The sequence below is a fragment of the Halichoerus grypus genome, chromosome 6 (assembly GCF_964656455.1).
Source record: "Halichoerus grypus chromosome 6, mHalGry1.hap1.1, whole genome shotgun sequence".
In the NCBI taxonomy this organism is placed as follows: Eukaryota; Metazoa; Chordata; class Mammalia; order Carnivora; family Phocidae; genus Halichoerus; species Halichoerus grypus.
In genome coordinates this window covers 158937782-158962559 of record NC_135717.1, presented here as the reverse complement: position 1 = coordinate 158962559, position 24778 = coordinate 158937782, and the positions used below count along the sequence as shown (strand labels likewise).

The window sequence follows — 24778 nt, the reverse complement described above, 5'->3', positions numbered from 1 at the left end:
AGGGTCTCACTTTAGAATGGTCAGGTGGGGGCCCTGCTTTTTTATAGAACCCCTAAATGCCAGCATTCTCTTGGGCTGTTTGGTTTCTTCAGAAAGAAATCCTCTCCAGTCCTGCCTGAGAAAGTATACAAATTTGGAAGTCCTCATGCTGGGAGCCTAGCCCGAAAAGGATAGGGAGGGTGTCTCGCCATTCAGTAGACAAACTTTCTCTAATCCCTGTCTTCTAGGAAAATGCCTCACTCTAGTGCTTAGCTGTGAGAGGTATCCTTAGCCAGAGTTTTTTTTTTACTTTAACCTCTCCAGAAGGTATCTGTAGTTTTCCACCAGGAAAAAAGAGAGACACTTACCTGACTGCCAGTCCCAAAGCACTCCTTATACGAGTCTGCTGGTTTTTCATTCTACCTCATACTCTACCTTTAGAAGTATATGGCCTCTCTGATTTCTGACTTTTCTCAGGGGTATTAGTGTACAAATTGCTTTGTCAGCTTCCTTTCCTTAAGGTATTTCACAAGTGAGGAAAGCTGAAACCTATGTCACTTTCCACTTGTCTGTCTACATTCATTCTTCCCAAACTGTGGCAGACTTTTTATTGGCGATCATCTCATCTTGCCTTCTCTCTGTCCTATGTGCTGACACCTTTTTTTACTCCTTTGATGCCACATTAGTGGTGATTTAGGAGATACTGGTGTATGCACAAAGAATATATTCTAGTACATGGTTTTCCTTCTTTGTGTATAACTTTCTGTATCCAAAAGAAGATTTGCAATTATTTGTAATAGAAGATAAATATGCAGGAAAGGTTGAAACTTGGGGAAAACAACAAAAACTAAGTAGCAAAAGGAGGGAAATATCTGTACTAGTCTAAGGGTCCGGGCTGTATAGGCTAAGGGTCTGGGCTATGATAGTACAAAAGTTGGCCTTACTAAGCTGCTATGGCAGTTTTGCGAGAAGGAGAAATATGATGAGTTTCGTAGCCCTTATTATTTAGCAGGAAGCATACCAGAACATCAGATAAAACTTCTCCTACTAAATTTATTGGGTTGGTTGATCCCATTACTTAATAAAAGTACCTAGTACTACAACTCAGAATTGATTACACTGAGTTGGTTAGAGTGAGACCCAGATAAGAAAGAAACAAAAGAAGATGAGTGTGAGTGTATAGATACTAAGTACTGATTCATATACATCTTTCCCAACTCAAGCCATGTGACGAAATGGCAATTGTACTGACCTGAAATTTCCAACTTTACTCAATGTTCCTAGGTGGAAGGATGTTAAGAAAGTACCATGTAGAGGAAGACTCGTGTGCTCTTATCTTCCTTTGCCAATTCAGAAGGATATTCTTAGAGTCCCCCAGTAACTGTGATTGTGATTTCAAGGTAAAGAATAGGCAGACAGCAGAGAATTATGTTGGTAGTACACTTTCCTTTACTTTTCCTTTCAAAAACAAGAAGAAACCGCCCATAGGTAAGTATATGAGTAAATCTAGATTCAGGATCCAATAAGATTTTACTCTCAGATTTCCAAATTTCACTTTTAGAAATTTGGGGGGAGATTCTGGATGCCAACAAGCATTGTAAAGTAGGATCAATGCAGTAGGTTTAGCATATTTTTTAGGCAACAAACAGTGCTAGGTTCTGGGGGTTTACAAAGATGGGCAAGCACAGTCCCTTTTCCCAAGGAGCTTATCTTCCACCCACAGGAGATAATAAAATGACAGACATTTAATTGAGGAGACACCTTGCAGAGCTTACCATCCTCTTAGGTGGAGAACTAGTCCCCCTTCCCTACCCTCAGGGTGAATCCGTGCAGCCCACAATGAGAACCCTGCCCTTCTGGCCAGGGATGATTGGATTAGAGGTCTGGGGACATGTGACCAAAGCTGCACCAAATGGATTTCTTCTCCCAGTGATTGAAATTTAGTATATGTGCTGCCGAAGGGAGCACCCAGTGATTGAGAATTAGAATTTAAAGTTGCTACTGGGTTTCTGTGGTCCACTGAATTAAGGGCATTTTTTTACCATGCACCTGTGGCAATGCAGAGAACACATCTGGAGAAAGAGAGGGGGAAAATGAAGCAGGCATGTAGAATGGCTTTCCATTTGCTGCTTTTGGACTCATGGAATCCATAAGATAACTCCTGCATTAAGAGCCTTGATCAAAACAACTGCAATACTGTACCACCATGAAGGCCAACAGATGAGTATAAACATGCTAAGAGGACTAAGGTAGGTGAGAGAGTACAGCTGCTTGTAAAGCAGGTGGGATTAGGAGATGCTGTTTCCTGGTGAGTTTGAGTGCCAGGCAGTGAGAACAGGAGAAAATGCTGTCTCTGTCCAAGAGAGTCATAAGTGCAAAAATAGTAAATTTTACACAGCTGGGACTTAATTCCAAGCCACATATTTGTTTAAAGGATTGAATTGCTTGTATTTAGCTTCTATTTCCTTCTTTAGTTCCCTATGAAAATGTTATACAAATAATGCCAGCTCACAAAAAATAAAATCTGAGATCGCTTTCTTCCTTCACATACTGGGTTGGGCTAAATGCATTCTGTGGATTGTTTACCAAGGATCACCTCATAAATTATAAAGATGTATGACAATGAACAAGGGTGGCCTGAAATAGACCTATGCCAGGGTACTTTTGACTGGAGGGTCTATTTTACAGGAAAAACCTGGGAGTCACATTGCTTTGCAAGGCTGACTCATGTATTGTTAGTAATATTTCAAGACAAGCCACTTAAAATATGTCCTGGGGACTGGAAATGATCTTGTTTTCCATATGCTTTCAAGTGTCTTCATTTAAGTGTACATATTTATGCCTACATTTAACATCTATCTACATTTGAACTCTACAAAATATGTGATTCGAAGAACAAATTCTGAGATCAGACCTGGAATAAAAATCTTAATTGCCACCATTTCCTTGGGCAAGTGTTTTCATCTTCCTATGCCAGTTCCCTCATTTGAAAAATAGAGATGACTCCTACTTCAAGGGTAATTGGGAGAATCACACTAGTTAATGTGCAAGGTGCCAAGCATGTTCTATGTCACATGATAAGACTCCTTAATAGTAGGTATTATTAATACTACAGAAACTGTCATGTTTAGGAGAGACTGTTGGGGATCAGAAATGTTTATTGAATGAAAAGGCTGTCCCCAATAGCACAGATTTCTTCCTCTCCTTTGTAATTGCTTACCTGCCTAAGGACTGGAATGAACTCACTGCACACCGTCACCAGAATCGCCCATTAATTTATCAGATAAGGCAATCTAAAAACTCTAGGTGTATCTTCTCCTAAGGACCCGGACTGTTGAACTGGAAAGCTGAAAGTACAGGCGTGACAATTACCCTTCGACCCACACTCCCCCATAGGTCGCCTGCTTATTTAAATGGTGCGTCCCCGCAGGTGCCAGTTGGTAACCTTTAGGCGGAGAGCTCCTTGTGGATTCGCGGCAGGACGCAGCTGGAGGCTCCAGTTCTCCCAGGTGTCCGCGGCGCTCCGCGATCCCGGCCACCCCGAGTCCGGCACCAGGTGAGGGGGGTTAACGTGGTGGAGGTGCTCCCCGAAGTCCCAGTTAGAGGAGCTGAGCTGGCTGCGGTGGGCGCAGAGGCTACTGACGGCGCCTTCCCGCCTTCCCACCTTCGCGGAGCCGCTCGGGGCTGCTCGGGGCCGGTGGGGGGACGGATAACTGGAGGACGCCTCCAATCCCCGCGGGCGCCACGCCCGCCGCGCCAGCGGCGCCGGGAATAAGAACAGAGCGCGGAGCGGCAGAGGTAAAGCTCGGGCTCCGGCAGAGCGTCGTGGGGCCACAGTTTGTACGCAGGGCCCAGGAGACCGAGCGACCATGGACGCGACGCGGGGCATCGGCACCTTCGTGGTGTGGGACTACGTGGTGTTCGCGGGGATGCTGCTCATCTCAGCTGCCATCGGCATCTACTACGCCTTCGCGGGGGGTGGCCAGCAGACCTCCAAGGACTTCTTGATGGGCGGCCGCAGAATGACTGCCGTGCCCGTGGCCCTGTCCCTCACCGCCAGCTTCATGTCGGCCGTCACCGTCCTGGGCACCCCCTCGGAGGTCTACCGTTTTGGGGCCATATTCAGCATCTTTGCCATCACCTACTTCTTTGTGGTGACCATCAGCGCGGAGGTGTTCCTCCCCGTGTTCTACAAACTGGGAATTACCAGCACCTACGAGGTAAAGGGCGGGGGTGGGGGGTGGGGGTGGAAGGGACAGAGCTTTTCAGGATCTTGGAGGGATTTTCCTGGGGGCAGACTCACCCCCACGTTGAAATCTCTCCCTGTCCATGTCCATCACCTCCCCTGCCCCGCCCCCCTTTTGGGGAGAGGTGTCCGGTGAAGGCGACAGAATCTTGGGGCTTACTCTCACGAGCTCAGTGAAAAAGAGAGGCTTCCAAAGTAAACGGAATGATTTGGACTAGTGCTCACAAAGGCCCTTTCTCCTTTAATATCTTTGATTCGGAGTCAAAGGGAAAGATTTTAATACTTTTTATCTGGGGGAGGGCAAGTTGTTCGAGTCTCAGCCCCTCCTCCTTGAAAGGAATCCCCTGTCCCACGTCCCCAGGCACCATTCACTTTTCCAGGATAGTTGGAGAAGAATTTGCACTCTCCCCTCCGTGCCTCCACACACACACACACATTCCCTGGAGAGGCAGATTCCCAAATGGTTGAGGTGCTGTAACTCTAGTCTCAGTCCCTGCATTTGAGACCAGATTCTACCATTTACTAGCTGGGTAACCTTGGGTGATTCAGTTAACTTTTGTGCCTGTTTTTTCATCTCAAAATGAAAATGATATCAACTACCTCATCCAGTTGTTGGGAGGATTGAATGAGATGATTCAAGTGTAGCATTCAGAATAGTGTCTGGAGCAGGGTGAGTGCTGGATAGACGCTGACCCTAAGGATTTGTGGTGGTAGTGGCAGAGGTGGTTTGGGGTCACTAGGAAGATTTGGCTGCAAGGTTCTTAAACAGGCCTACCTTCTCTGTATGTGGAAAGATGATTAAGGAAAATGATCTTTCCTGTTGCGTAGCTCCACTGGTTATAGATTTTCTTCAGTTGTCTGCAGGAAAGGGCTTTGCAAAGATGGGGAATGTTTGGTTTAGGTTAAAGAGCTGTTGAATGGGAGTGCAGGGTGGGGATGGGGGAATAAAAGCTCAGGGGAGTGGGGGGCCTGTTCAGTGCCCTCACTGGTCTCCTTTCCCCAGGTACTAACCCATGAGCAACATGGACAAACCGGGCAAAGTTTCCTCTCTCACAGGGCATGATTCAGAGGGTGCTGACACTCATTCTCAGCAACCACCTCAGTCCTTGAGTTTAGGTACTGTGTGCTCTACTCCAGAGCCACTGGAAAGGTGGCTTCCTAGTGAGGCTGGTTCAACTGGTGCCGGCTACAGGGCCTCAATGGCTCAAGTGTTGGTGACAAACACCTGGGCTATAGTGACGCCATCCAGGGCGAGGCACCCCTGGGGCAACAGTGCCTTCCACTCACTCTGGCCATTGTGTTTGGGAGAGTTCAGTCATCATCCCAGAAGTGAGCAGGATGGAATTTCTCTGTTTTGCTGAAAGGTAACAAACTGGCTATCCCAGACCAAACTCTGTTTTCTTTTTTTTTTTTTTTTTGACCCTTATGGTGTTTTGAAAGAAAATTAATTTAGCATTTATGATAATGAGAAGTCAAATAAAATTCCAGATTCTAGCTTCTTTTGAAAATTTAGAAGCCTGGGGGTGCCTGGGTGGCTCAGTCGGTTAAGCAGTTAAGCGTCTGCCTTCGTCTCAGGACATGATCCCAGGGTCCTGGGATTGAGCTCCATGTCAGGCTCCCTGATGAGCAGAGAGCCTGCTTCTCCCTCTCCCTCTGCTGCTCTCTCTGCTTGTGCTCTCTCACTCTCTCTATCTGTCAAAAAAATAAATAAAATCTTAAAAAGAAACAACAACAACAATTTTTTTTTAATTTATTTATTTGACAGAGAGAGATAGCGACAGCAGGAACACAAGCAGGGGGAGTGGGGAGAGGGAGAAGCAGGCTTCCCGCTGAGCAGGGAGCCCGATGTGGGGCTCGATCCCAGGACCCTGGGATCATGACCTGAGCCAAAGGCAGATGCTTAACGACTGAGCCACCCAGGCGCCCCCAACAACAAAAATTTATAAGACTGGTGACACCAGGCTCACATTCCCTGTGGTGCAGGAACTCCAGTTATAAGGCCGTTGCTCTCACCCCCTGTTAATTTCTATATTGAGGCCTCATCATTGTAGGTGCATGGTTACTTTCTTATGATAGAGAAATCTTTATCTGCATTTTTGTCTTCCTCAAAAATGCAAAAGAGAAAATGGACAGGGGTGAAGGGAGTACTTGGTTTTGAGAGAGATGTGAGAGGACATATTTCTTAGCGGATATGAGGAATATTCCAACATTTTAATATGTGAGCACCTGGCTGATCCACTGGTGTATGTTCCCTGATGAGCCCTTAGGCAGTTTGAGTCTGTGAGCTCTGATCTGTAGTTAACCAATTCCAGAACTCAGAAAGGGTTTCGAGAACCTGGCAAGAAGACTTCAGTCCCCAGAGAGGAATGCTCCTCTTAATAAGCACTGACCCATTCCTCCTTGGGGGCAGCAACATTAACTCAACCAGAAACAGATTTCCTGCGGTGGAGGCTGTTAGCAGGTTCCAGCTAAAAATGGCAAAAAGTTAACTTTTACCGAATGCTTAATACATGTGTGGTGCTGGGCTGCATGTTTTACATACACACGTTATCTGTCTCGATACTCAAAACAATCCTTATAAGGGAGGTACTATGAGAACCCCATGTTGCAGACAAAGTTAAGCTACATAAGAGAGTATGAGGCAAAGTAGACACATGCCTGGAGGCTAGGCGGTGGTGCCTACTGGCTGCTTCTGAAGGCTCTGGTAAGTCTGTTATATCCTCAGGCGGGGCTTAGAAGAGTGCAGAGAGAACAAGAGAAGTAGAACAGAACACCTAGAGTTGTGGGCATGCTGGGGATGTCCATGACTGGTGGATGCCCAGCAGTGGGGGGTCAGGGAAGTTAGATAACATGCTTTGTCCCTGACGATTGGCCATAGCAAACACTTTCTTGTGAGCAGTTTTTGTTTTATGCTGAGCGGTGGAAACATCTACACAGAATAAGAAGTCCAGCATTGAGTGATACCCTGGCATTCTTGCTCAAATATGAAATCTCTTCCTACTTACATTTCTTAAGCTAGAATTGACTGTTCAGAAGCATTTTTATTATCTATTTATCCCTGCCTTCAAAGTATAGGCCTGATAGGTGTTTAGCCACTTCCAGACCCACAGATAAGTATAATGCAGGAATCCAGTTTCATTCCCCACTTTTTCGGGATCTTTCTGGATCTATGTAATCTGTGTATTGGAACTGAGTTGTCCAGAATATGTGTGTGTGTGTGTGTGTGTGTGTGTATATGTGTGTATATAAATATATATGTTTATATATATATTTGTGGATTATATTTATTTGTATATATATTATTCATATATATTTATGAATATATATGTATGCTTATTTTTTTTTAAAGATTTTATTTATTTATTTGACAGAGAGAGAGCACAAGCAGGGAGAGGGGCAGGGAGAGGGAGAGGGAGAAGCAGGCTCCCCACAGAGCAAGGGAAGCCCTATGTGGGACTCGATCCCAGGACCCCGGGATCATGACCTGAGCCGAAGGCAGTCGCTTAACCAGCTGAGCTACCCAGGCACCCTATATATGTATGCTTATAATTGTGAATTACATTTATCTGTGGATTTGAATACCACCTTCTTAATGTCTTAGTTTTGAATAACAGTTTATAATATTTCCCCATCCATTTATATCATTCAGTAGTCTCCAAACCCCTGCAAAGTAAGAGGGGAAAGAATTAATACTGTGATCCTCATTTTTAAGAGGAGGAGCCTAAGATCTTCAGTGACTGCCCCAAGCTTGTGCAGTTACAAGTAGGACTGGGTTGAGGGCTGGAACTCCTCCCCAAAACTATACTGTGCTGCATATTTTTTACGTTTCAGTTGTTTCAGAAGGTGTTACTATATATCAGTGCCACCTACTCACTCAAAGCCATGGTCAGTTAGCTTACTTATTTATGTGGAATAATGTAGTTGTTCCCTGCCCAGATTTGGGCATTAAATGGTCCTAGACTTGCATTGTGGCTCTGAGAGCTATTAGGTTGCAGCTTTGGTGTTCTCCCTGAGCCCCGGTGCCCTCCCCCGTAACAGGTAGTACTGGCCTCAGGGAGTTGTTGGGAGGACAGTGTACACAGCGAGTACTCTATAACTGTTACCTGTGATTTTGGAGCAAAAATATCTAGTGTTGTTTCCCCAGATTATTACTTAATGTCAGTTTTTCCTCTTTTTTTTTTTCTGGTATAAAGACTGTTTTCAGCTTTAAAATTCTCCCTACGTGAGTAATAATATTCAAGTTAAAGAATGTTTGAGACCCCAGCTTCCTTCCAGCTCTAAAATTCTATGATTCTAACTCTATATTATGACATATAATATAGGAGATGGGTCGACTATATTTTAAGATACAGCAGATGCCAAGGAGAGTAGGAAAAATTGGCAGGGTTTTGGATCTGAACAGAAACTGACTTAGGCCGATTTACATAAAAAATCATTTATTTGGGAGGATATAGGGGTAACCCATAGAACAGAGTGAAGAGCTGAACAAATAGGCTGTGAAAAGGACAGAAGCCAGGGAAGCCTCTTCAGGCCACTGTCAGATCAGTCTGCTTCTGCTCCAATCATTTTCTGTCTTTATATTATACCTCCAAGATCCAGATACCCATTGGAGAGAGGAGCTGATTGGCTGAGCTGGGTCAGGTGACCACCCCCTAGTCAAAAGAGGCAGGGCACCTTGATAGACAATTCTATCACAATTGCCTTCAGTGGGAAAGGGCTGATTCCCAAGTGAATCAGGGAAATGTCTGAAGTAGATGCCAAGAGAAAGGGGAGAACAGCACTTTGCTCATTTTAAAATTGCAGAATATAATCCATTTAGATGATATTCTGGAAAAGCCAAAACTAGGGATGGAGAACAGATCAATGATTGCCAAGGTTTAGGGGTTGGGGGAGAGTTTGACCACAAAGGAACAACGTAACAGAGTTCTCTGAGGGTTTTGGAACTGTCCTGTATGTGTTAAAACCCAATGAACTGTACTTTAAAGCAAGAGTAATTTTGCTTTATGTAAAGAAAAATAGTAGCAACGTGGGAATACAGAATACAAACATTTATGAAATTGCTTTAAATTTCTTTTTTAAATTTAAATCAATTTAGTTAACATATAGTGAGTGTATTATTAATTTCAGAGGTAGAATTTAGTGATTCACCAGCTGCATATAACTTCTCATTACTTCAAGTGCCCTCCTTAATGCCCATCACCCAGTTACCCCATCCCCCCACCCACCTCTCCTCCAGCAACCCTCAGTTTGTTTCCTGTAGTTAAGAGTCTCTTATGGTTTGCCTCCCTTTCTGTTTTTATCTTATTTTATTTTTTCTTCCCTTCGCCTATGTTCATCTGTTTTGTTTCTTAAATTCCACATGAGTGAAATTATATGGTATTTGTTTTTCTCTGACTGACCTATTTCGCTTAGCAAATACCCTCTAGTTACATCCATGTCATTGCAAACGGCAAGATTTCATTCTTTTTGATGACTGAAGTTGCTTTAAATTTCTAACCCCTTTACTTGTTAAGCAGCTGATTTTTGAAACGTGTATAAAGTTTTCACATAGTAACCATTTCTTCCTTTTTTGGAAACAGTATTTAGAACTCCGATTTAACAAAGGTGTCCGTCTCTGTGGAACAGTCCTCTTCATTGTTCAAACAGTAAGTCACTCTCCATTAATTTCCTTTACCTTTTGTTGTCTAAAATGTTTTCAGCCAAGGCATCTGGGCTAAGCTTATTTGGTAAATGCATGAAAGATAAAAAAGAGGTGTTGAAAATAGGAGGAAACCAAAAAGGGAAAACCCTTGTCATTATTTTCCGTTCTTCATTCAGGTTGCTGGAGGCTTGTCATGATGGTTGTCACTTCATTTACATCGATCTTCCTCTTGGCAGCTGAGTGCTTTAGGGATGGGTTTGATAATGGAGGTCCAGGAAGGAGTTTTCATTCTCATCCCTATTTGTACTACACTTGATCTTAGCCAAAAGGCCGAGAAGCGATTCTTTCTCATCCCTATTTGTAATTCTCTTCTCCAATGGCAAGCTACCTAAGCATTTGCAAAAGCGTAGCAGAGTACCTTTGTAAATTATTTAACTTGACTCCATTTTATGTCTCTGTAAATTGCATAACTTAAATTGGTCATTAACACTTCCAATGTAAAAGGAAGGAGCCCTTTGGGGTTTGGTAAAGATCCTGCCAAAGAACTGAACCTCGTAGCTTGCATTTATCAACTGTTCAGACCCTCTTTGGATCATTTTTAGAAATGCTTACAGAAATGGAAAGTGGGGAACAAGTGTTAGGAAGATGGTACATGGCCATGTTTTCAAATCTTCAACTTGGTCAGGATAATGACTGTGGAAGGCTGGTTCATTCTTGCAAAAAAGAGGAAAGCATCTCCCACTTGCAGGACTTACTTCCATTGATCTACCCATGTAATATAATCAGACATTCAAATACTATATAATATGGCTTTTTTCATAATATGTTTTTATAGAATAAACATAAAATCATAGAATCATAATACATTTTTATAGAACAAATCACATAGAATATATATGATATATTTGAAAGATCAAATGCAGTAAAAATGTTCTGAGAAAAAAGACCATATTTTTCATACTGTTGTACCCTGGATTAATAAGTATTTGTTAGGTGTATGAGTGAAAAATAACATATACAAAAGATGGAATACAGTTTTTGTTGGCTTTCAGGATTTTTTTAGTGCAAATTTATACTTTTGTTTAATAAATGAGCATGCAAACGTTTTAAAACCAGTTTCTAAAATTTTCAGTTTTCCCAATTAATTATGCAGTGATTAATAATAGTTTGAAAGTATATGAATGAGGGACCATCTCCTTTTAAATTTATATTCTTTCTTTCGTTCTAATTGTTTAGATTGAGGAGAATTGATTTCAAGTTTGAGGTGATAGATCAGTGACTATCTGCATTAAGCACTGTGTGAAAAGTCCATAATTTTAACAAAATTGGTCATAAAAGATTTTTGTAACCTATGACCACACCACAAACAGAAAAGGAGAATCAACTTTACTTAAATAACATTTTCAAGTTACAAACATATTTCATTAAGTATATTGAAACTACTGTTTTAATTCATTGTTGAGTTTATAGAAAAAATCGATAATTTATTTTATAATTCATACAGTTTATTTGGTTTCTTTTTTCCCATAGATTCTGTATACTGGAATTGTTATTTATGCCCCTGCCCTGGCTTTGAATCAAGGTACATTCTAGAGTTACTAATTATGTCACTCACATTTTGGGGATCACTTTTAATAGACCTTATTCCCTCTTTGGGGAGATGGGGAAACGAAGGGATGTTTCCAGGAACCTGCATCAACTTGAGGGGAACAAGATGGGCTTAGTGTTTAGCAGCTTCTTTGCATTCCTGGATCGATAGCGCCAAAAGATCTATGATTAATAGAAGGGCAGACCTCCCTGAGGAGTGAATCTCTGAAGTGCCAACCTGCCATGCTCCATTAGTTCAGAATGAACAGCCCCTTTGGTCTATCACCTCGAACATGAATGGCTGCACTTTCTTCCTTGGTGGCTGTAATCTGGAGCCCATAGTCAAGAGGCTTCTGTGTTACTCAGCTCAGTTCCATTGTAAAATATGGCAGGGAGAGAGCTTTTCTTATTTCCATTTCTAATGTGGTCCAAAATGCAAGAGAAGGAGATCTGTGTAATTTGAAATATCATCTTGCTCCTAGCGACAAGATGAAAGATGGCTATGGTGTCCTTTTAAACAAATATATGAAGATGGTGTGATTGACATATTCCTATACTCTTTGGTTTTGAGCAGATAAAAGCCATGAAACTGGAATAGTTTACTTCAGCAAAAGTGCATTTTAGTCATATCCTCAAAAGGCTTTGGGAAAACCCCATATCCTTTGAATTCTTATCAATTAGATGTGAGTTTATCTCTAAAGCTTCCTTATGAAATGTACAAGTGAACTCTGATGGGATAAATGTGATGTAGTTCCTGGAGTTCATATAAAATTGAAAAGCCCTGCTAAACCCACACTCTAATTTCCTGCTTTCATGGTAAATAGATAGTAATTATTACCTAAGTTTATAAAGTACAATAGTATCGTTACAAAGAATTCCATTATATAACATGCTTTTGAATTCTGAATGTCAGGCATGTTCCATGTCAATATTACCAACATCATGAATGGGTCATTTCGTGTATAAAGAGCTGAGCTATAAACTTTATAAGTTACCTATTGGCTGTAAGTATAATGTAAGTGTAATTAAAATTGTGGCTTTAGGGTTTTAAAGTACAGTTCTGGCAGTAAGAGAGTACTGCCTTCTATCTATGAAGAACTCAAGGACTCTGCTCTCATCAGTTTATTGGACTACTCCCTAGAAATTAGAACCCAAGAGGCTGCTGCATTTTGACCACTTGAATATCAACTGCATATTTTACTGTGACCAAGGATAAATATAGTACTTGGTGTGCAACAGATGCTCCACAGAAACTTGTTTAACTGAAATGGATCTTAACGTTCTCTAGGTCCAATCGTTTTCCTTTTACCTTTTTAAAAAAATATATAGAGGGGCACCTGGGTGGCTCAGTCGTTAAGCGTCTGCCTTCGGCTCAGGTCATGATCCCAGGAACCTGGGATCGAGCCCCACGTCGGGCTCCCTGCTCAGCGGGAAGCCTGCTTCTCCCTCTCCCACTTCCCCTGCTTGTGTTCCCTCTCTCGCTGTCTCTCTCTCTGTCAAATAAATAAATAAATAAAAAATCTTAAAAAAAATTTAAAAAATAAAATTAAAAAAATAAATATATAGAAAACTTCAAACACATGCCAGTAAAAAAAGAGAACAGTATATTGAACTCTAATGTACCCTTAACTCTACGCTAAAGATTATCAACTCTTGGTTCAATTCATTGTTTCCCTCACTAGATTATTTTGCTGTAAATCTGAAGTATTTCATCATTTCATCTGAATTCAATGTCTTTTAAAAATAAGCTAATTTTTTCACTGAGGTATAATTGACATATAACATTGTATTCTATTATAATGATTCAAGATTTGCATATATTGCAAAATGACCACCACTATGTCTAGTTAACATCTGTCTCCATACATAGTTACAAAAGTTCTTTTTCTTGTGATGAAATATTTACTCTCTTGGCAACTTTCAATAAACATGCAATACAGGATTATTAATTATAGTCACCATGCTGTACATTACGTCTCCATGACTTATGTATTTTATAACTGGAAAGTTGTACCAGGATGTGTTTTGTAAACACAATTATACTATATCATATCTAAAATATTAACATTATTTTTAAAAATATCAATATGAAGTCAATGTTCAGATTTCCTTGATTTTTTTCAGTGTTTGTTAGAATTAGGATTCAAATAAGTTTATGTAATTGCAATTAGTTGATTTGTCTCTTAAATTTCTCTTTCTTGCTTTTAAAACTTTTTTTTTTTTTTTTTTGCTCTACACCTAGAATAGAGCCCAGTGCAGGGCTTAAACTCACAACCCTGAGATCAAGACCTGAGCTGAGATAAAGAGTCAGATACTTAACTAACTGAGCCATCCAGGCACCCCTTTTGCTTTTTAAAATTAAAAACCCTTTTTTGTTGAAATACAGCTTATACATAATAAAATGTACAGAAATTAAGTGTACAGTTGGATGAATTTTAACAATTGTACATAGTTGTGTGACCGCCACACAACTCAAGATACAGACTGTTTTCTTTTTTTTTTTTTAAGATTTTATTTATTTATTTATTTGACAGAGAGATAGAGAGAAAGCACAAGCAGGCAGAGAGGCAGGCAGAGGGAGAGGGAGAAGCAGACTCCCCACTGAGCAGGGAGCCCGACGTGGGGGCTCGATCCCAGGACCCTGGGATCATGACCTGAGCCGAAGGCAGCCGCTTAACCGACTGAGCCACCTAGGCGCCCCCAGGCTATTTTCACCATCTAATCCTAGGAGATTTTCTTATGCTTCTTTGTAATAAACCCCCCTGCCAACCCAAGCTGCCACTTCGATTTTTATCACCATAGATTAGTTTTCCCTGTTGTTAGATTTTATATAAATGGAATCAAATGGTGCCTTTTTTGTAACTGGTTTGTTTTGCTCAACAAAATGTTTCTGAGATTCATTCATGTTGTTACATGTTTCAGTAGTTCATTCCTGTTTATTGCTAATATTTCATCATCTGTATCTCTACATCTGTTTATCCATCAACAACATTGGGTTGTTTCCAGTTTTAGGCAATTATGAATTAAGACTACTAAGATCATTCTTGTACAGGTTTTGTTTTGTCTTGCTTTGCTTTTTTTTTTTAATTCATTTGCATTTCTTACAACCTTTTAAAGCAGAATGTGACTTGAACACTACATTTCCACTCACAAAACTTGCTGAGTTACTTTTTGAACAGCTTTACAACACACCTAAATAGGCTTACAATTTTGCTACTCTAAACAATGCTCTTCTTTGGAAAACAAGCCCTATAGATAGTTATTCCCATCAAGTTGGTTCAGTTTAACATACTAGTTTCTAGATGCCTGGTACATGCAGTTGATAACTACAGGGGATAGAAGATTTAAAAAGTAGATCCTAGAAGGTGAAAATTGTTTTAACCAATACTTTTCTTCTAAACATCAAGGTATAGCTCAGAACACTTCACTGACAAAAAAATTTGGTCTTACTAAGAAATCTGTTTGATTGCTAAACACTTTAGACCACACAGTTAACATTAGGTTACATACATCTTACAACAAATGTTATCTCCTTCCGTTAAAATAAGCCAATGTGAAACTAGGAACAAAAAACTAGCTGGGCTTTAGTTCCTAAATACCACAGCATCACACTCAGAAATAAATCTTATCTTCTCCTCAAATAGTTCTTGACACATCATATAGATTTTTAAAATGTTAACAAAAATAAAGAAAAACATTCTTGAAAATATATTACCAGAGGGAATAAAGATAAAGTATTGAATACATGTACAAATAATTCTTGGGATAGCACTTAGTCTACTTCTTCCATGCACGATGTGTTGTCATCCCCTTTGAGGAACAGCATCTCTTCGGCTATGACAACATTGTTATCATGAGCAGTAGTGTCATCTTCGTCAATACCAAGACCAAGTTTAATCATCCTGTAGATCCTGATAGCATGTATCTGAGGATTTGCTTTTGACACATATTTTTATCTCTATTGGGTGAATACCTGGAAGCAGTGTACTTAAACATAACACCTATTATAGCCCAGTACAGGGCAGATGCAGGTACAAAATTTAAGAGAGACTGGAAAATAATTTTTCTAAATGGTTGTACCATTTTACATGCCCACTCCACAATGTATGCATGTCCAAGTTACTCCAGTTGTGCTTCTGCCCTGGCTTTGAATCAAGGTACATCTTAAAGTTACCAATTATGTCACTCACATTTGGGGCTAATTTATTTTATAGGAAAACAATTGACTTTTGTACACTAACCTTGTATCCTACAACCTTGCTCTAATCACTTACTAGTTCCAGTTTTTTTTTTTTTACATCAATGATCATGTCATCTATCAACAAAAGAGAATTTTATTTCTTCTTTCCCAATCTGTATACCTTTTATTTCCTTTCTTGCCTTATTGCATTAACAAAGACTTCCAGTACAATGTTAAGAAGGAGCAGTGAGAGGGAACATCCTTATCTTGGACCTGATCTCAGTGGGAAAGCTTTGAGTCTCTCAGTCTTAAGTAGGATGTTAGCTGTAGGATTTTTGTAGACAGTCTATCAAGTTGAGAAAGTTCCCCTCTATTCCTAGTTTACTGAAAGTTTTTATGATGAATGGATGTTGCCTTTTGTCAAATGCTTTTTCTGCATCTTTTGATATGATCATGTGATATTTCTTTTTTGGTGTGTTAATATGATAGATTCCATTAATTGATTTTTAAATTTTGAACCAGCCTTGCATACCTGGGATAAATCCCTCTTGGTCATGGTGTATAATTCATTTTATACTCTTTTGGATTCAATTTGCTAATCTTCAATTTGTTGAGGATTTTTGCAGTTGTGTTCATGAGAAATATTTGTTTGTAGTTTTCTTGTAATGTCTTTATCTGGTTTTGGTATTAGAGCAATCCTGGCTTCATAGAATGAGTTGGGCAGTATTCCCTCTGCTTCTATTCTCTGAAAGAGATTGCAGAGAATTGGTATAATTTTTCCTTAAATTGGTAGAAATTACCAGTCAACCCATCTGGGCCTAGAGCTTTCTGTTTTGGAAGGTTTTTAATTATCTATAATTTCTTTAATAGATATAGGCCTATTTAGATAATCTATTTCTTTTTGCATGAGTGTCTTGGCCTATTTTGTCTTTCAAGGAATTGGTCCATTTTATATAGATTATCACATATGTGGGTAGAGTTGTTATCCTTCCATTTAAAAAGAATATAATATGCCCCTCTGCTTCTTAGATAAATGGTAGCAAATTATACAACTTTTCTCTTTCTTGGTCTCATCTTAGTTACATGCATAACTTGTCTTTCAAGCACTGGTAGAATAGTGTGTTTATTTGAACCATGATGACACATACTCTATGACCCCATTCAGTCTGGATAACTACCTCATAGTATCAAGTTGTTTCTTAGCTTCATTACAATATAAATGCTTTTTCATGTATTTAATTTAGGCAATGTTGGATCTAGGTATGCTCTCTGAGGGTAGAAACCAGTTCCATTTAACTTATTGAGTAAATTTGTTTGGGGGCATTTTATGAGATTTGGACCTAGTTCTAGGCAAGAGTAGAGAGGTATGTAGAAAGATAGTGCCCCATAAATGATATAGCTTCCTACTGATGATTTTTTGAGAAATATTTTTATTATACATGTTTCGCAGTTATGCAGACATTTTCTTTTCTTTTTTTCTTTTTACAGTCACAGGATTTGATCTATGGGGCGCAGTAGTGGCAACAGGGGTGGTCTGTACATTCTACTGCACACTGGTATGTCAAGAGCATTATCTCTTCTTTACTCTACCAACTGTTTTCCAAAGTTGAAAATTCCAATAGTTGTGTTCTGCAAACTAGGTTTTTCATATGTCCTCCCCTACTCCTACCTCCCACAGTGTAACTTTTTATAAGAAATAGTCCATCTAGGGAAAAATTTGATTCTTTATAGAACATTGATCATAACTGAAACTTTTTTCCTTTACATGAACCATTGCAGTGGTCCTCAGTGTTGTCTCCTAATTAATCCTTACTATTGCTAAATTATTATATTTGCATTCATATTATTCCTCAGCTTAGAAGCCTAATTTCCCATTGCCTATAAGCAGGAATCACAGTCAAAATATGTAACAACCAGATACTATGGACAATGATATTATTATGGATGCTAGTCCCTAGCAGTTGTACAACTCTTATGGCATATGGGACATACTAGGTCTTAAGACTTCAGTGGATTTTTTAGAAGATGGGGATCTCAGGGAGGGGATGGTTCAGCCAAGGACATAGGACCTGGAGGGAGACACTTGGGAAGTTTTTGGCAGTGGCAAGTACAAAACAATTTTAGTATTTCAACAACTGGTATGACCTTCTATGTGCATACTTGATTGAATAGCAGCCCTGCCAATAGGATAAAATCTATGATTATTTTGCCTTTTGCAATTTTACTCTGAATTTTCTTCCCAGCAATCTCCCTCTACCATTTCATTTTGCTCCAAAAGGTATATCTGGCCACACTCAACATGTCATGGACTTTGACTTCTTTATGCTTTTGCCCATGCTGTTTTCTCTTCTGGGATGACCTTCCATCTTTGCCTCTGCTTCTGTCTGGAGGCTTGGCTTAAATCACACCTTTTCCTGAAGGTTCTCCCAACCTTACTATCTACCACCTTGAGTCTATTCCTTAGCCAAGATCTATGTTTTCATTACTTTTGTCCAGCATAGTATATAACCATGTAGATGATTAATAATGTCTGATAAGAGCATTAATCCTAATATACTTTTTCCTCAAAGGGTGGTCTTAAAGCTGTTATCTGGACAGATGTTTTTCAAGTTGGGATCATGGTGGCTGGATTTACATCTGTAATTATACAGGCTACAGTGATTCAAGGTGGGATCAGCACTATTCTAAATGATTGCTATAATGGTGGAAGATTAAACTTCTGGAAGTAAGTTGCTATTTATCTCCTGGTCAATAGATCACTCCTTTTGTTGTTGTTGTTGTTGTTTTTTCTGTAAAAATAATCTCATTATTGAAGTAGTAGATTTACATTAGAAAACAAATAGATGGCTAAGAATGTGGTACAAAAAATTGAAGCTGGTAAGTTAATGTGTGAGGGGTTTCCACCAGGTCTTTAAGGGGTTAAAGCAGTCAGATGGTTACTTAGGTACATGGAATGTAACTTCCTCCTGAGAAAGGATTGATAGCAAAAGAGTGTTTTTCTTTCAGATATTAAAATCTGGAATTGGTCAAAGGGTGGGGTAGGGTAATTAGGGAAGAGATAGTGGAGAAATAAGAAAAGGAAACCTCTTAAGAGAAAAACACTAAAGGGCCATGCTGTCATTTTGACAGTTCTTTGTTTCAAGTAGCCTAGAGAATTTTTCTATTGGTATTATATATAAATATTTTATAATATTCTATTATTTCTAGAAGATTGACTAGAAAGTTATGACTAATGCCTAAAGTGTCAGTATATTGTATGATATAGCATTTCTTAAACAGCTATTTAGGTTTCCTAGAGAAAGACCAGTGGAGAAACTAGATATTTTATCACATATATACCACACAACTTAGAAGAATATTTATTTTTATTTATTTATTTTTTTTAAATTTTATTATGTTATGTTAGTCACCATACAATCATCATTGGTTTTTGATGTGGTGATCCACGATCCATTGTTTTCGTGTAACACCCAGTGCTCCATGCAGTACATGCCCTCCTTAATACCCATCACTGGGCCAACCAATCCCCCCTCCCCTCTAAAACCCTGTTTGTTTCTCAGAGTCCATAGTCTCTCATGGTTCATCTCTCCCTCCAATTCCCCCCCCACCTCATTTTTCCCTTTCTTCTCCTAATGTCCTCCATGCTATTCCTTATGTTCCACAAATAAGTGAAACCATATGATAATTGACTTTCTCTGCTTGACTTATTTCACTTAGCATAATCTCCTCCAGTCCCATCCATGTTGCTGTAAAAGTTGGGTATTCATCTTTTCTGATGGCTGAGTAATATTCCATTATATATATGGACCACATCTTCTTTATCCATTCATCTGTTGAAGGGCATCTTGGCTCTCTCCACAGTTTGGCTATTGCGGCCATTGCTGCTATGAACATTGAGGTGCATATGGCCCTTCGTTTCACTACATCTGTGTCTTTGGGGTAAATATCCAGTAGTGCAATTGCTGGGTCATAGGGTAGCTGTATTTTTAAATTTTTGAGGAACCTCCACACTGTTTCCCAAAGTGGCTGTACCAATTTGCATTCCCACCAACAGTGTAAGAGGGCTCCCCTTTCTCCACAACCTCTCCAACATTTGTTGTTTCTCTCCCTGTCCATTTTTGCCATTCTAACTGGTGTAAGGTGGTATCTCAATGTGGTTTTGATTTGAATTTCCCTGATGACTAATGATGATGAACATTTTTTCATGTGTCTGTTAGCCATTTGTATGTCTTCTTCAGAGAAGTGTCTTTTCATATCTTCTGCCCACTTTTTGACTTGATTATTTGTTTTTTGGGTGTTGAGTTTGAGAAGTTCTTTATAGATCTTTGATACCAGCTCTTTATCTGTAGTGTCATTTGCAAATATCTTCTCCTATTCTGTGGGTTGCCTCTTTGTTTTGTTGACTGTTTCCTTTGCTGTGCAGAAGCTTTTTATCTTGATGAAGTCCCAAAAGTTCATTTTTGCTTTTGTTTCACTAGCTTTTGGAGATGTATCTTGAAAGAAGTTGCTGTGGGTGATGTCAAAGAGGTTACTACCTATGTTCTCCTCTAGGATTTTGATGGATTCCTGTCTCACATTAAGGTCTTTCATCCATTTTGAGTTTATCTTTGTGAATGGTGTTAGAGAATGGTCGAGTTTCATTCTTCTGCATGTGGCTGTCCAATTGTCCCAGCACCATTTATTGAAGAGACTGTCTTTTTTCCATTGCATGTTTTTTCCTGCTTTGTCAAAGATTATTTGACCATAGAGTTGAGGGTCCATATCTGGGTTCTCTATTCTGTTCCCTTGGTCTATATGTCTGTTTTTGTGCCAGTACCATGCTGTCTTGGTGATCACAGCTTTGTAATATAGCTTGAAATCGGGCAACGTGATGCCTCCAGCTTTGTTTTTCTTTTTCAACATTTCCTTGGCGGTTTGGGGTCTTTTCTGATTCCATACAAATTTTAGGATTGTTTGTTCCAGCACTTTGAAAAATGTCATTGGAATTTTGATCGGGATGGCATTGAAGGTATAGATTGCTCTGGGAAGCATAGACATTTTAACAATGTTTATTCTTCCGATCCATGAGCATGGAATATTTTTCCATCTTTTTCTGTCTTCTTCAGTTTCTTTCATGAGTGTTTTGTAGTTCCTAGAGTATAGATCCTTTACCTCTTTGGTTAGGTTTATTCCGAGGTATCTTATGGTTTTTGGTGCTATTATAAATGGAATCGTTTCTCTAATTTCTCTTTCTACAGTTGCGTTGTTAGTGTATAAAAAAGCAACTGATTTCTGTGCATTGATTTTGTATCCTGCCACATTACTGAATTGCTGTATGAGTTCTAGTAATTTGGGGGTGGAGTCTTTTGGGTTTTCCACATAGAGTATCATGTCGTCTGCGAAAAGAGAGAGTTTGAGTTCTTCTTTGCCAATCTGAATACCTTTTATTTCTTTTTGTTTTCTGATTGCTGTTGCTAGGACTCCTAGTACACTATGTTGAATAATAGTGGCGAGAGTGGGCATCCTTGACGTGTTCCTGATCTTAAGGGAAAGGCTCTCAGCTTTTCCCCATTGAGGATGATATTCACTGTGGGTTTTTCATAGATGGATTTTATGAACTTGAGGAATGTTCCCTCTATCCCTATACTCTGAAGAGTTTTAATCAGGAAAGGATGTTGTATTTTGTTGAATGCTTTTTCTGCATCAATTGAGAGGACCATATGGTTCTTTTCCCTCCTCTTATTAATGTGTTCTATCACATTGATTGATTTGCGAATGTTGAACCACCCTTGCATCCCGGGGATAAATCCCACTTGGTCGTGGTGGATGATCCTTTTAATGTATTGTTGGATCCTATTAGCTAGGATTTTGTTGAGGATTTTGGAATCCATATTCATCAGGGATATCGGTCTGAAATTCTCCTTTTTGATGGGGTCTTTGCCTTGTTTGGGGATTAAGGTAATGCTGGCCTCATAGAATGAGTTTGGAAGTTTTCCTTCTGTTTCTATTTTTTGAAACAGCTTCAGTAGAATAGGTATTAGTTCTTCTTTGAATGTTTGGTAGAATTCCCCAGGGAATCCATCAGGCCCTGGACTCTTGTTTTTTGGGAGGTTTTTGATCACTGCTTCAATCTCATTACTGGTTATTGGCTTATTCAGGTTGTCAATTTCTTCCTGTTTCAGTGTTGGCAGCTTATAAGGTTTCCAGGAAGGCCTCCATTTCATCCAGATTGCTCAGTTTATTGGCATATAGTTGTTGATAATAATTTCTAATAATTGTTTCTATTTCTTGGTGTTAGTTGTGATCTCTCCCCTTTCATTCATAATTTTATTAATTTGGGTCCTTTCTCTTTTCTTTTGGATAAGTCTGGCCAGTGGTTTATCGATCTTATTAATTCTTCCAAAGAACCAACTTCTAGTTTCATTGATCTGATCTACTGTGTTTCTGGTTTGTAATTCACTGATTTCTGCTCTAATTTTAATTATTTCTCTTCTAATGCATGGCTTAGGCATCATTTGTTGCTTTTTCTCTAGTTCTTTAAGGTGTAGAGTTAGTTGGTGAATTCGGGATTTTTCTGTTTTTTTGAGTGAGGCTTGGATGGCTATGTATTTCCCCCATAGGACCGCCTTTGCAGTATCCCATAGGTTTTGGACTGATGTGTTTTTGTTCTCATTGGTTTCCATGAATTGTTTAAGTTCTTCTTTGATTTCCTGGTTGACCCAAACATTCTTGAGCAGAGTGGTCTTTAGCTTCCAAGTGTTTGAATTTCTGCCAAATTTTTTCTTGTGATTGAGTTCCAGTTTTAAAGCATTGTGGTCTGAGAATATGCAGGGAATAATCTCAATCTTTTGGTATCGGTTGAGACCTGATTTGTGACCCAGTATATGGTCTATTCTGGAGAAAGTTCCATGCACACTCGAGAAGAATGAGTATTCTGTTGTTTTAGGGTGGAATGTTCTGTAAATATCTATGAGGTCCATCTGGTCCAATGTATCATTCAAAGCTCTTGTTTCCTCGCTGATTTTCTGCTTAGATGATCTGTCTATTGCTGAGAGTGGAGTATTGAGGTCTCCTACAATTAACGTATTGTTATCAATATGACTCTTTATTTTGGTTAACAGTTGGCTTATGTAGATGGCTGCTCCCATGTTGGGGGCATAGATATTTACAATTGTTAGATCTTCTTGTTGGATAGACCCTTTAAGAATGATATAGTGTCCTTCTGTGTCTCTAATTACAGACTTTAGTTTAAAATCTAATTTGTCTGATATAAGAATTGCTACCCCAGCTTTCTTTTGAGGTCCGCTGGCATGAAAGATGGATCTCCATCCCTTCACTTTCAGTCTGGATGTATCTTTAGGTTCAAAATGAGTCTCTTGTAGGCAGCATATGGATGGGTCCTGTCTTTTTATCCAATCTGCAACCCTGTGCCATTTTATGGGAGCATTTAGGCCATTCATGTTGAGAGTGATTATTGAAAGATATGAATTAATTGTCATCATGTTGCCTGTGAAGACGTTGTTTTTATAGATTGTCCCTGTAAATTTCTGTTATATATCACTCTTGGGGTCTTTCTCCTTTTATAGAATCCCCCTTAATATTTCTTGCAGGGCCGGCTTAGTGGTCACATATTCTTTCAGTTTCTGCCGGTTGTGGAAGTTCTGCATCTCTCCATCCATTCTAAATGACAACCTTGCAGGATAAAGTATTCTTGGCTGCATGTTCTTCTCATTTAGTACCCTGAATATGTCTTGCCAGGCCTTTCTGGCTTGCCAGGTCTCTGTGGATAGGTCTGACATTATTCTGATGTTCCTCCCTCTGTACGTAAGGAATCTCTTCTCCCTAACTGCCCTTAAGATGGTTTCCTTGGTTCTAAGATTTGCAAGTTTTACTATTACATGCCGGGGTGTTGGCCTGTTTTCCTTGATCTTGGGAGGGGTCCTCTCTGTCTCTAGGACGCGAATGTTTGTTTCATTCCCCAGATTAGGGAAGTTCTCAGCTACAATTTGCTCAAATACATCTTCTAGTCCTCTCTCGTTCTCCACTCCCTCCGGGATTCCAATTATTCTGACATTGGAACGCTTCGTGGTGTTACTTATTTCTCTGATTTTATTTTCATGGATTCTGAGTTGTTTTTCCCTGGCCTCCTCTTTTCCCTTTTTATCTATTATATTGTCTTTCAGGTCGCTTATTCGTTCTTCTGCCTCACTTACCCTAGCTGTTAGATTATCTAGATTGGATTGGATCTCATTGATAGCATTTTTAAGTTCTGCCAATTCACCTTTCATTTCTGCCCTTAGAGACTCTATGTTGTCATTAATTGATTTCTCCATTGTAGCCATTGTCTTCACAATTGCTAGCCTGAATTCCATCTCCGACATCTTGGTTATACCTGCATCCATTTGTAAATCTGCAGCATAAGTCATAATCTCTGAGTCTTTTCTATTTTGGGGGTTCCTCCTCCTAGTCATTCTGTTGATGGGTGTTTGAGGGAATGTATAGAGTCCAAATTATTGACCAGAACCCAAGCAAGATGCACCTGTTTTCTAGGGACCTTAGGGTTGCTGGCCGCTTGTTTTCCCAGCCTGTCTTCTGCGGGAGGGGCCTGCCGCGCTGTTACTCAGGCAACCCTGTTTGGGCGGAGTTGCCCTGCCCCCCTGTGGCGGGGGATGGGCTCAGTGGGAATCAGTCTTTGGGGCTTTTGTTCTCTGGCGGCTTTCCCTGGTGGCTTTCCACATCTCTTCCGCGAGTCAGAGCAGAAGAGACCGTTTCCAACCTTCTGCCTCAGAGCAGAAAGATCGCAGTCTGTTCTTCAATGAGCTCTCCAGGCCACACTGTCTCTGTTTCTGTCCATGCTGCTATAAACTGCAGCGGCCTGAGTTGTTCGCCCCTCCACAGCACCCCCAGTCCTGCCTCCAGGTCCGAGCACGTCTCTGCCCTTTGTGCTTCTAAAACCGTCAGCTGCTCCCAGTTCACGCATGCGTGACCCCACCAGTCCGGGTTTCCACCCCTGGGGCTGCCCTAAAGTCCTTTCCCCATGCTACCTGTCTGCAAGTCTGTGCCCCGTCCACAGCGCGCGAGGCTGTCACTCACCGGCGGTGTAGGATCCCCACGGCCAGGCACCCTCCCACTGCCGTTTATCCTCCGATATCTGCCCGCGGAATCA

The 24778-nt window shown here is 40.1% G+C and overlaps 1 protein-coding gene across 1 annotated transcript in view; it reads left to right on the top strand.

Annotated features, from left to right (window-relative positions):
- The first annotated feature begins 3458 nt into the window (after nt 1–3458).
- The window catches only part of SLC5A8 (solute carrier family 5 member 8), a 70700-nt gene continuing 49380 nt past the window's right edge, over nt 3459–24778 (top strand). The window contains exons 1-5 of the mRNA XM_036123352.2: nt 3459–4199; nt 9805–9870; nt 11397–11448; nt 17122–17189; nt 18204–18358. Of these exons, the coding sequence (XP_035979245.1) occupies nt 3849–4199; nt 9805–9870; nt 11397–11448; nt 17122–17189; nt 18204–18358 (692 nt within the window). The 5' untranslated portion in view covers nt 3459–3848. The remainder of the gene's footprint in view (nt 4200–9804; nt 9871–11396; nt 11449–17121; nt 17190–18203; nt 18359–24778) is intronic.